Below are 12,611 nucleotides of genomic sequence, written 5' to 3' on the forward strand. Positions count from 1 at the left end.
AGTTCCTTTGACCTCCCATAAAGGGCAGGGGGTCACTTCCTGTTCTTCTAACCCCCTGCACCTTTTTTCCGAGTTACTTTTTGTCTTTGTCTTGGAATGAGGTTAATTGATTTTGTCCTGGCCCTTGCTTGAGTCCTTAGCTGAGAGGGAAACAGTCAAATGTTTAGTATTAGTTTTGGAAGAGGAGTTTTTTTCCTTTGCAAATCACCACTTCTCTCTTATTTATTGTTAATTAGGTTTTCTGTTTTGGGTATACATTTTAAACATTTGAGTGCGTTCCTCTCAATGTGATCGTGTGCTGGTGTCTGGATGAGACTTTTAGTTGGTCTCAAACTAAGTACATTGATATTATTGTTATGCTCTTGAAATCTACATCTGTTCCCTATTTGAAACATCCCCCTTTGTCTTATTTTTTTCTTGGGTACCTTTTCTTGTCATTTTAGATTTTTTTTAAAATTTTTTTTTTTTTTTTACGCTAAACCATTTTCTTCCCCTTTACAGGCGCCGAAATGACCTAAATGTGTTGCAAGCGCCGTTAACCCTCTCCTTACCACCCATAGGAAAATCGTCACATTCGTTACGATGTAACCGACAATTTTCTTATTCTGATTTCTCTTGTACATCACAAAATTTGAAGAAATGCTTTGATGAAAGTTATTAATACTAAACACTGTGTTGTAGAGCTCACTTATTATTGTTTTGTTTGAGTAAGAAAAGTCTATTTTGTGCTGGGTGGGTGTGAATTTTCGGGGGAAATACTAAAAATAGCTGGTAAGGTGAGAGTTAAAGCCTAAAAAAAAAAAAAACCAAGAAAGAAAAGAAAAAGTTTAAAACAAAGCACAACAAAAACATCTCAAACTAAGCATATTGTGTAGTTTGTTGGCGGAATCCACCTCTGTTCCCCTATCTGAACCAGTCCTCCTTTGTCTTTCTTTTTCTCTAGTACTTTTAACCAGTTAACTGCGGTACTCTGGAAAAATTCGGCTAGAAATCTCGTCCTTCAAATATCGGTCGATTTTAAATGACCCTCATCTTGGCAAAAACTGTCAAACCTAGGACTTCGCGAAATCCCATGTTTTAGATTTTTTTTTTTGCCATGATTAGGGTCATTTAAATCGATCGATATTTGAAAGACGAGTGATATGGCCAAACTGAAATACGTTTCTTTACATAGGACGGAAGTTCACTGGTTGATTGTATATCTAGGAAATTTTGACCATCCCATCCTCCTTCTTTTACGGGCGCTGTTTCACAAGTGTATAAAAATCCTTCAAAACAGATACCTTGTGTAAGGCGGACTTTCTCTGCACAGATAATTTGTGTAAAGCGGACACGTCTGCACAGATAACACTGTGTAAGGCGGACACTCTCTGCACAGATAATATGTGTCAGGCGGACACTCTCTACACAAATAACTTGTGTAAAGCGGACACTCTCTGCACAGATAACACTGTGTAATGCGGACACTCGCTGCACAAATAACACTGTGTAAGGCGGACACTCTCTGCACAAATAACACTGTGTAAGGCGAACACTCTCTGCACAGATAACTTGTGTAAAGCGGACACTCTCTGCACAGATAACTTGTGTAAAGCGGACACTCTCTGCACAGATAACTTGTGTAAAGCGGACACTCTCTGCACAGATAACTTGTGTAAGGCGGACACTCTGCACAGATAACACTGTGTAAGGCGGACATTCTCTGCACAAATAACACTGTGTAAGGCGAACACTCTCTGTACAGATAACTTGTGTAAAGCGGACACTCTCTGCACAGATAACTTGTGTAAAGCGGACACTCTGCACAGATAACTTGTGTAAAGCGGACACTCTGCACAGATAACACTGTGTAAGGCGGACACTCTCCGTACCTGTCGAGAGTCCTCGTGTCTGCATTAGCCCAAAGTATGTATTACTAAGCTGTAGAAACTATGGACTGTTATATGCAAAACTAAAAATGCTAGAAGAACCGAATATCGAATGTCTCGGGCTCAAACCCCTTATTCAGCCAACAACAAAAACAATGAAAAGCAATAAAAATAGTTATACATTTCGTCCATCTGATTAAAAAAAAGGAATGTATTAATGTTTTTATTGTATTCTTATTGTTGTTGTTGATTGTCGGCTGAACAAGGGGTTTGAGCCCGAAGCGTTCCGTGTTTGGCCTTTTTTTTTTTTGGGGGGGGGGGGGTTGTAGCTATTCATTTTTGTTGATTACTTCGTATCTGTTCTGTCGCTATGTACAAGTTGAATAAAATTCAGTGTGAAAGAAATCTGGGGTTCCAACCCCAATGAAGTAGTTGGTATCAAGACTTCACGAGGGTCATTTACATCGATCGAATTTGCAAGACGAGTTTTATGGCCAAATTTTGAAATCCCGTGTCTTTCTAGAGTAAAAATAAATATTAAAAATTGAGCTTTTATATAGCGCAATATCCACTAAACGTACTCAAAGCGCTTTACAAGGAGTCCTTGGCCAACAGCAACACATAACATGTAGGACGAGACAACACGCCTGTCAGGCGATATTACAAATTTTTCGGACAAAGACCACACTGTTAACGGCCAGGTACTCATTTTACACCTGAGTACGGTGAGAGAATGTGAGTAAAGCGCCTTTTCCAAGTACTCAACTATTCGCCGAGCGAGGCTCGAACCCAGAACCTTCCGATCCGAAAGCGAGTGTCGTACCATTAGACCACATAGCCGCACAGCAGTTAACTGGTGAAAGGCAAAATCGTTGTAAGCATCTGGGTGTCTCCTTCTCTTGGTGTGAAAATCATGACAAGGGAAAGAGAGAAACTTCGTTCTGATTTTTGACCTTATTGTCATATTTTGTGGTTATGTCCCTTGGCTTATTCTTTAAAAAATAAGAGGAAGCATAAAGATGGAGCTTTTGTATTTTGTAATACTCTTCAACAGTCGTAACGTCACTTCCTTCCTAATGACGCATGGTAACTTAGTAACACTGGCTCTAAACTATCGGAACAATGGCGGACGCCCGTATGAAATATTTCTCCGGCGAGCATAAAAGCGTTTCCATAGGAAAAAAACCATATAAATTTGATCATGTTTTGACTTTTACACATTCTGGTCACAAGGCATATGAAAAGTTCTAGCCAGCATGAAGAATAAAAAGTAATGATTTTCTTTGTTTAGAACCAAGATGGCCGTCGTTGCCGGGCGGCGTGACATCAGACTACTGAATCCAATTCACATCCCCTTTTAACTCACTCAACCCTAACACCGACTATATCCGTAATATACCCTGGTTTACCTTTACCCCATGCCTATTTATTACATTTTTTTCTGAGACAAATTATTATAGGCGTAGTATCAAAGCTAATGTGTATAGTTTTTACATGTTAATGGTAGTTGAGTAAAAATATCTATGCACATGTTAATTTTTAATACATTTTTTCCCAATTTTAAAAAGAAGCAAAAATCTCTAGGATTGAGTGAGTTAACTATGTAGGCAATTATTACATATCGAATACACGGGATCATGTAAAAGTGTCTGAGTTGGTACTTCAAGGCAGTCCTAAACTCGATTGTGGCGGCTTTGTGACCTTGTGGGTAATAAAGGGGCCCTATTTTAGGCAGCGCAAAATTGAGTCATTGGTAAAGACTTTTTTCTACTCGCATTCTCTCATAGTACCCAGGTATAAAACGAGTATCACAGCTACATAATATATCAAATTTGTGTCTGTCGGAAAAACAAAATGAAATATCGCCTTTCATGTCTCGTCCTTGTACCAAGACCGTTTTCGGCACATTAAGTGGATATTGGGATATATACACATACACACACACAAACATATATATATATATATATATATATATATATATATATATATATATATATATATATATATATATATATATATATATATATATATATATATACGGTATATATATAAGTAAACGTAATGTTCAAGATCTCTCCTCTCGCTCGCTCTCTCTTTTACTCGGGGGAGGGGGGGGGGGGGTGGCAATTGTGCCGTAAACCCATTAAAACAAAGTAATCTTCTTCTTCTTCTTCTTCTTCTTCTTCTTCTTCTTCTTCTTCTTCTTCTTCTTCTTCTTCTTCTTCTTCTTCTTCTTCTTCTTCTTCTTCTTCGTCTTCTTCTTCTTCTTCGTCTTCTTCGTCTTCTCTTTAATATACCAATTTTGAAAACCGCCTTTAAAATTATTAAAATCATCGAAATGTATTTCTTCTGATAGCGAGCGCCTCCATGTCAGTTTAGGATGCCCACCTTTCGTGTGCCTTGGGGGTTCAACTCAAAGGACTGGCGGGTGATCCTCGGTCCAACAGATTCTTTTCGGCTTTCACCGAAGCACGCCATATCCCTCCGAATCGGAGTCCGATGGAGAGTGCTACATCCCCCCCCCCCCCCCCCCCCCCCCCCCCCCAAAGGCAAAATGAAGATTTTTGGTCGCTTTAGAGGTTTCTGTAACAATAGTTCTTTTTACAGGAGAAGGTTGTTAACCTGCTGCCAAACCTCTTTACTAGTAGGACTGGGGATCTTTTCTTTCAGGGTTTCCATCCCTTAGACTTTGACGATTGTAATCCAATACTAACGAGCTCCATCTGCCCGAGTTTGAAATCAGAGTTGTCTCTCTCATAGAATGACTGCCTGCCATGGCTCACGAGCTCAATCTACCCGGGATTTGCTATTTACCCATAGCTGGGAGGCTGGTGCATGGGCACTAAGGCGTGTTCCACACGAAGGTGGGCCTACATGCCGCATGTAAAGTGATATCGCCGGGTACTCGGTCCTTGAGTGGGGTTTAGCCTACTGCCGGCCGGAGCTCACAATAGTTACCAGAATACGGTTGGACTACCCGCGGGTGATAGCCTCGGAACCACTCCACCGGGAAATGCCTTTCATGAATTCTGTGTCAAAGGAATCAAGGGGGCTCGAATCCCTGTATTTTGGATACGTTTCTTCCATGGGTGCCAGTTTTCCGGTTCATGCCGGAATTCCGGTTTCGCAATATCTCGAAGTCAAATACCTCCGGTTTCAGTGTTTTGAGTAAAATAGCCTAATGGCATTGGTAAAAATTCGAAAACGTGATTCAGCCACCTTTTCAGAATGTGGAGGTAGATTCACGAAACCGGAACTCTCTTTGGTCAAGGCCTCGGCCTGTCCAATCTCGTGTTTACAGCCTCGAGATTTTAGTTTCAGGTTTTAGCACTTCTTCCTGCTGGCACCCATGGTTTCTTCAAATCCAAGTGAAATATCGTATGTTGACCCATTTAGCCATAGCCCTGGTCCGTAATGTTGTCTGTCGTTTAGCAAATATTTGTTTTGTGTTATTTACAATGCGATGTCATTTCTTGCGTACTACTCAGGAATACATTATGGTCAATATCCTCGACAACTGAGGACAAAGGAGGTGCCCATCTATAGGAAGCCGAACGTTCCAGTTCCACTCTCATTATCCAACAGCATTGTCAAGGCAAATCAACCCCCTGTGTACGCATGTGAGTCTTGTGGACGGAGTTATCGGAGGTGTCACGACCTCAGCAGACACCGATGGAAATGTCTTGGGCTTCGTGTCCTAAAATGCCCGGTGTGCAATGCACAGTTCCATCGCAGAGATCTTATGAACTCTCACATCAAGAGATGGCACTCCGAAGACTTTGTGACTAGCTGATAATGGGAATGCAAGTTGTATTTTTACAAGACTTATTCTGATGCTGCTAAAATCAAGTTGGTACCCAATTTATGTATGCGTGTATGTATGTATGTATGTATGTATGTATGTATGTTTGTATGTATGTATGTATGTATGTATGTATGCATGCATGCATGCATATATGTATGTGTGTTTGTGTGTATCAGTGGATATGTATGTATATGTTTGTATGTACTGTATGGATGTATGTATGTATGTATGCATGCATGTATGAATGTATGTATGGTTCTGTGTGTATATGTACTGTATGTATGTATGTGTGCGAGTGGGTATGTATGTATATGTGTGTATGTATGAATTATGTATGTATGTGTGTGTGTGTGTGTGTTTGATGTTGAACCTTCATATCGAAAGCCTTAGTTTCTTTTATTTTCTTTTTCGCTATCAAAACATTTTTTAAAAATTCACAATATAGCTCCAACAATTCAGATTCACACTAGCCGTCGCAATTCCCCCCCCTCTCTCTCTCTCTCTCTCTCTCTCTCTCTCTCTCTCTCTCTCTCTCTCTCTCTCTCTCTCTCTCTCTCTTCTCACTCTCCCCCCCCCCCCCCGATTCATGAGCTTTCGGAAGGCCTCCCAAAATGACATTTTCGGCAGATTTTTGCCAAATTGAATTTAAAAAACCAAAAAGACAAAACATGAATTAAAAAATCGAAACTTTTACAAAAGAAGAACTTCAGTACTTGAGCGATAGATTTAAGAAATGTCATAGATTCCAAATCATATCCAAAGACTAAATAGACGTACTTTGACCATATTTATTTGTAATCATAGTAGTACCTCTTTGTTGTTAACAACCTGTTCAGATCTAGTTGGTCGTCATCTTGGTTTTGTTAGGGTTAGGAATAAAGTTCTTGAGCAATATTTTGTACAGTGCATTTCAACTCCATCCATCCTATTTCATAAGTCATCAAGAGTAATTTTAGTTACAATGGACGATATTCCTTGATATAATATCAGGTAAACACAACCATTCGCGATCGATGAGCGTCACCAGACGAACTAAGGATGGCGTGGGCATAGTGCCGCGCTGAGGACCGGTCCCACGGTCTTTTAGCTGTGAACCGGAGACCGGTCCCAAAGTGGAAGACCGGCGGCGGTCCTCACTTCTTATCACCTTTCAACGTTCTCGCGCCATACTACTTCCCCAGCGATTCGTTGCCTCGGTTCTTTGCCTATCTTCCACCAATCACCACCCATCCCACTTAATTAATCGCACCCACCCCCTTTGCCATACACTAAACGACACAGACGACCATAGAGGCAGACGACCACCTCCCTCCACTCCGCAAACCGCCCTTTCGTGTGTGAGATGGGGGAACAGGAGGCGCACGCCTTGGACGATTCCATTATACGGGGTAAATTTCAAAATTTACTACACCATAATGATCGCAATGACAATGATCTATGATGAAGGCATGACCCCTCTTCTCTAATGGGTTATTGTTTGAAATGCATGTGACTACTAAAGATGTGTTTTTGTGTGTGTGTGTGTGTGTGTGTGTGTGTGTGTGTGTGTGTCGAACCTAGCAAGTAGCAAGTCCGATTTTTTGTTTTCTTTTGTCCATCTCTTGTCACCACTCCTTTCTATCGCATTGTTGTCATTTAAAATGATACAATAATATTAAAATTTCGTTTGGTGTTTTAACTAATCAAATAATATGAGTTTCATTAGTTTCTTCCTTCCAAAAAACCCAGTTATAACGTCTGTATTTTAAAAAAGTCCAATAGAATATTTGTGGACCCCGATAGCTCAGTTGATAGAGCACTCTCTTTATACGCAAAGGGCCAGAGATCGATCCGGGTGCAGTCGAGTTTTTTCTGAATCCCTGTCTACTCAGCAGTGAATGGGTAGCTGGGTTTGTTAGATCTGGCGAAAAGTCACCATCGACCCCACTTATTACTTATTACCGCATCCACCCCCTCTTATTATAACTTCACGTCTCTCTCTTACTCTTCAATGCTCGCTGCCCTCTAATGTGTGTGTGTGTGGGGGGAGGGGGGATGGGGGGGGGGGGGGTAGGAGTTGCGTATGTGTATCAACGCCACGAACAACTCGATCAACGCCTTGGGCGATTCCATTATCTCCGTTAATGGGGATAAATTTCAAATTTTATTCACGCGAAATTATCGAAGTAACAATGAAGTACGGTGAGCAAATAAAGAAGGCATCACCCTCTTCTCTAATTAGGTTACAATTTGAAATGAGTGTGACTACTCCGTGTGTTTTACTCCTGTAGACCACGGTTTTCATCGTGTAGCAGTCCCAAGTCTTTAACGGTTCAAGAATGAACGATCCCACGGTCCCAAAGGTCAAAACGGTTCGAACTTCCAACAGTCTCTCAGGAATGTTCAATGTCGAAAAGGACCGGTCCTAGGACCGGTCCTTGCGGTTTTCATTTCCCAGGGACCGTAGGACCGTGGTCCTTAAGCTTGCCAAGGACCGCCCCGCACTAGTGGGCAGTGGGCGGGAGCTTTGTGTTGTTGACAATCTAATGGCGTAGTTATATGAATTAACCGTCGAAATATTTTTAACGAATAGAAAAACAGAAACGCTTTTTCAAGACATTTTCTTATTTTCTCGAATTCTGTCAAATATCGACTTTTTTCTTCTTTAGCTTCAAATTTTACAACTTTAAACAAGTCCTATCGAACATTAATATTGTGGACTATATTCATGTCAGAGACAGTGATGCATACGCGAAGTTGGCCAGATAATTCCCATTCACTGATAATTCTATAATATAGATAATCTAAAATCTTTGAAAAGAAGATATAAATAAGACTAACAAAAAAAAAAAAGAAACAAAATAAAGAACAACAACAACAATTTTGTTTTAAACCCACTAAAAATAAAAGATTTGAGTTGGAAATGTGGCCAAATTTTGTCACAGTCACATCAATGGCATTTGGCACATTTCGGCACCCCTAGATTCTAGTCATACTAGAGGTAACGTACTTAAGTTAACAATAATAATAATAATAATTTTAAAAAACAGACAATTAATAATTCTGCATAAACCAGTATGAAAATCTCACAGGCGATTTCGCGCCAGTAGAAAAAAGGATAGTTGAAGTCAAAATATTAAGTGGAAAAAACAAAACAAAACACAAATTAACCAGAGCTCAGTACTGACCAATAGTTATTCCGCAACGGCGGGGCTATCAGTCAGGACTGTCCAACAGGTGTCAGTGCCTTGAGGGGGGGGGGGGGGTCAGTACTGACCAATAGCCACTTCGTTTTTAAAATACCGTGTCGACTTATTGCAATATTAAGCCATGAATGTTTTTTGCATGTTCAGAAGTATATTGCCTAGTGTTTTGGTTCCATTAATTCGTCCCTCTTGACACACAAGCACACTTCCGAATTTTTCTCTTTTATTTCAGTTTCAGTTGGTGGTTATTCACTTCATCCCTGGAGGCGTGGATACCAGATATTTGTTGGTTCTGGAGGTGAAGAAGGTCGAGGAATGGAAGACGGAGGATTGTATCAGGGCAACGACCACGCGTCTAGCCCGACCGCCGCTGTCTCCAACCCGCATACATGTCTTAAGTGTGGCAGAATGTATAAACGTAGCTTTGAGCTTACTCGACACAAATGGAAATGTCTAGAACTTCGAATTCTGCGATGCAGTCTGTGTGGAAAATCGTTTCATCGAAAAGATTTGTTGAACTCGCACATGAAGAGGATGCATGGATACACGGATTTAAAAATAAAAGACATGTAAAGGGTCGGACAGTTCTACTAAATTACATTCACAATCTGCACAGTACATGTTGATTACAATTGTTTTGTTTTTTTGTTTTTTTTTGTTTTTTTTTGTTGTTGTGTTTTTTGGGTGGGGTGGGAAGGGGGGGGGGGTTACAAAATGGATCGAGAGTTTACATAGTCTGCATAAGATATTTTCTGTATTCTACCTCGGTGTCCCGCAATTCCTCGCCGTGTTCATAGTCCCATATAAATATATAACCGACCTATGTTTTTTGGGGGTTTTTTGTTGTTTTTTTTTGGGGGGGGGGGGGGGGGGGGGTTACAAAATGGATCTAAAGTATACATAGTCTGCATAAGATATTTTCTGTATTCTACCTCGGTGTCCCACAATTCCTCGCCGTGTTCAGAGTCCCATATAAATATATCACCAACCAGTCGGCGCTCCGATCTGCAGGCCACACAAACACTCCTCTTTCGTCCCACGAACTCTCCTGAGATCAATGGGAAGTCGATCTTTTTCTAAACACCAATTACCAACATTATGGAATAATTTACGGCGAAAGCTTATAGAGACGATATACTTTAGACGACTCAAAGAATGACAAACAACATTTAATTTCTTTTCGCACTCGAATTTTTCTCTTTAATTTCGATTTCAGTTGGTGGTTATTCACTTCAGCCCTGGAGGCGTGGATACCAGATATTTGTTGGTTCTGGAGGTGAAGAAGGTCGAGGAATAGAAGACGGAGGATTGTATCAGGGCAACGACCACGCGTCTAGCTCAACCGCCGCCATCTAAAACCCGCATACGTGTCTTAAGTGTGGCAAAATGTATAAACGTAGCTTTGGAGCTTACTCGACACAAATGGAAATGTCTAGAACTTCGAATTTTGCGATGTAGTCTGTGTGGAAAAGCGTTTCATCGGAAAGATTTGTTGAAATCGCACATGAAAAGGATGCATGGATACATGGCCTAATGGTACGTAAAAAAACGAAAAACAAAGAGATTGAAAGGGTCAGACAGTTCTACTAAATTACATTCAAGATCTACACAGATTGGTTATAAACCTTTTATTTTACAAAATGGATCTTGAATTTACAATATCTGCATAAGAAGATATGTATGTTCTACCTCGGTGTCCCGCAATACCTCGCCGACTTCATAGTAGTATAGTCCCATATAAAACCAACCAGCCGGCTCTCAGATCTGGACCCGTTTTCATGAACGCGAACTAGCGCTAAGTAATTTACTAGTCTCGTAAATGACGTGCTAGTCTTAAGCCTAAACGAAGCAGTGACTAAAAAGATCGGATTTCATGAACATTTTCTAGTCTGTGACTAGCTAGTCTTTGCCTTGAAGTGGGCGTTGTAAAGACGGTGACTAAATGGGCCATTTTGTGCCGATAACATCACGTCTTTCTAGTACACGAGGGCAGGTGAAATAGCGTTCATACTTTCAACGCAAAAGATTTCCAAAGAGGAAATTAGCAACACATCCGGTATAGCTAATATTTCGTTCCGTTGCATATTTGAAGTTACTTTTGCCATGACATTGACTGCGACTGATAGACTACAATGATGTCCATGGTCGACTGCCAATTCTATATTTAGGCCAATGAAAGTTTCATTGAAACTCAAACAAATTGAACAACAAAAAACAAACAAACAAACAAAACAGAAAGTGTGTTCACATTATTTCAGTCAGAATAACTTTTGTCGCCACTATTATACTTTCTAATCGTTCTTTTGTTGTTGTTCTTTGGAGTGAGCCCGTCCACTTCGAGTTTCCGATCACTCGCAACTCGCAAGCAGATTAGATTCTTGTTTGTTTTTTTGTTTTTTGTTTTTTTTTGTTGTTGTTGTTGTGTGTTTTTTTAAAAAGTTTTTACTCACAAAAATGTGTACTTTCGACTATCTGCACTTATCTTACAGTTTTTTTAAAGCCAGTGTCAATAGCAACAGGACACGTTTTGCCATAACCGTCAATCTAAAAATAACTGCTATCATGTCGACGCTATGATGTATCCGAGTAACTAATCTCAGGTTAAGCTTGAAGTCCGTCCCCAGCAAATGACTAAAACTTGGCAAAACTTAGAAGGTATCGTGATTGTAGTCTGGGACTTGCTTAGTCAGCTCATATGAAATCCGATTTTTTCAACCTCTTGACTATAGTCAGATACTAAGCGCTAGTCCGCGTTCATGAAAACGGGCTGGGTAGCCACACAAAACACTCCTCTTTGTCACAGGAACTCACATGAAAACAACACAAACAAACTAGATGGTCGAATGCATAGCTGCCAACCGTTCCGTTAAAAACGGATTTGTTCCGTATTTGACTTCCTGAGTCCGTAAGTCCTTATTTTTAGCTTAAAATCCGTATTTTGTAATTTTTGACTAATTTGTGGTAAAAAAGCCATGTGAGCCTAATGAATTATTATTATTGATCCATTATTATTACTATTACTACTACTATTATTGTTCTTATTATTATTATTATCGGTGTCCAGTGAGAGCATAATCTCCATTTGTGTAGCTCTTTAATTTGAATTATGCCTCTATCATAAATGATTTTCAACAATTAAAAAAGTTCCATTCGTTTATATGACGCCTGTATTTTACTCAAACCTTTCATAATGTATTGGAGATTTGCATAGAATATGGATGTTAGCCTCGATATACTTTGAATATTCTAAGACAGTATTGATACATTCACTATTTGTTACAAATATTATTTTAATTAAGAATAAAATTAAATCCACCTCTTTGATTGGAAGGTATTCAATCAGAAAATCAATTGTTTATATTGATTAAGCATGACAATGATTATTTCCCTTTATTAATTTATGAAATATATAAATTTAATCCCTTTAAAAACATCTTCATCTGATTTTAATTTTTTTTTTCCAAGCAAGCTTTTGTAACGGTTTAGGTTCAAGAAAGATAAGTATACTCGATTTTTAGGTGTGTTTATCTTGTCAAAGTAAAGAAGTAGGAATTCGCTAATATTTAGAGGTGCATTTTACTATAACTACTATTATAGTATAGTACTTAAAGACCATTATGCTGCATGAAAGAAAACATATGCAATCGTCTACTTTTTATCTGAACTCACCTAATTTTTACCCCAAAACGCCCTCTCAAGTGATGTACCAGGTTGGCAGTTATGCATTTCTAACCATCTTAAGTTATTTCATTT

At 39.6% G+C, this 12,611-nt stretch overlaps 1 protein-coding gene across 3 annotated transcripts in view; it reads left to right on the top strand.

Annotated features, from left to right (window-relative positions):
* LOC144964478 (uncharacterized) overlaps positions 1-12,611 on the top strand; it is a 65,529-nt gene that overhangs the window by 44,274 nt on the left and 8,644 nt on the right. Inside the window, exon 4 of one of the 3 annotated variants that reach the window (XM_078898831.1) lies at positions 9,091-9,512. The exons of 1 other annotated variant lie outside the window; for it this stretch is intronic. In XM_078898831.1, the coding sequence (XP_078754957.1) occupies positions 9,091-9,431 (341 nt within the window). In that variant the 3' untranslated portion in view covers positions 9,432-9,512. Of the gene's footprint in view, positions 1-5,356; positions 5,690-9,090; positions 9,513-12,611 lie in introns of those variants that run through there. One more of the 3 variants, XM_078898834.1, reaches the window with a different exon arrangement.

This window comes from Berghia stephanieae, chromosome 2, assembly GCF_034508935.2.
Source record: "Berghia stephanieae isolate SIO BIC M18660-M18661 chromosome 2, UCSD_Bste_1.3, whole genome shotgun sequence".
NCBI lineage: Eukaryota > Metazoa > Mollusca > Gastropoda > Nudibranchia > Aeolidiidae > Berghia > Berghia stephanieae.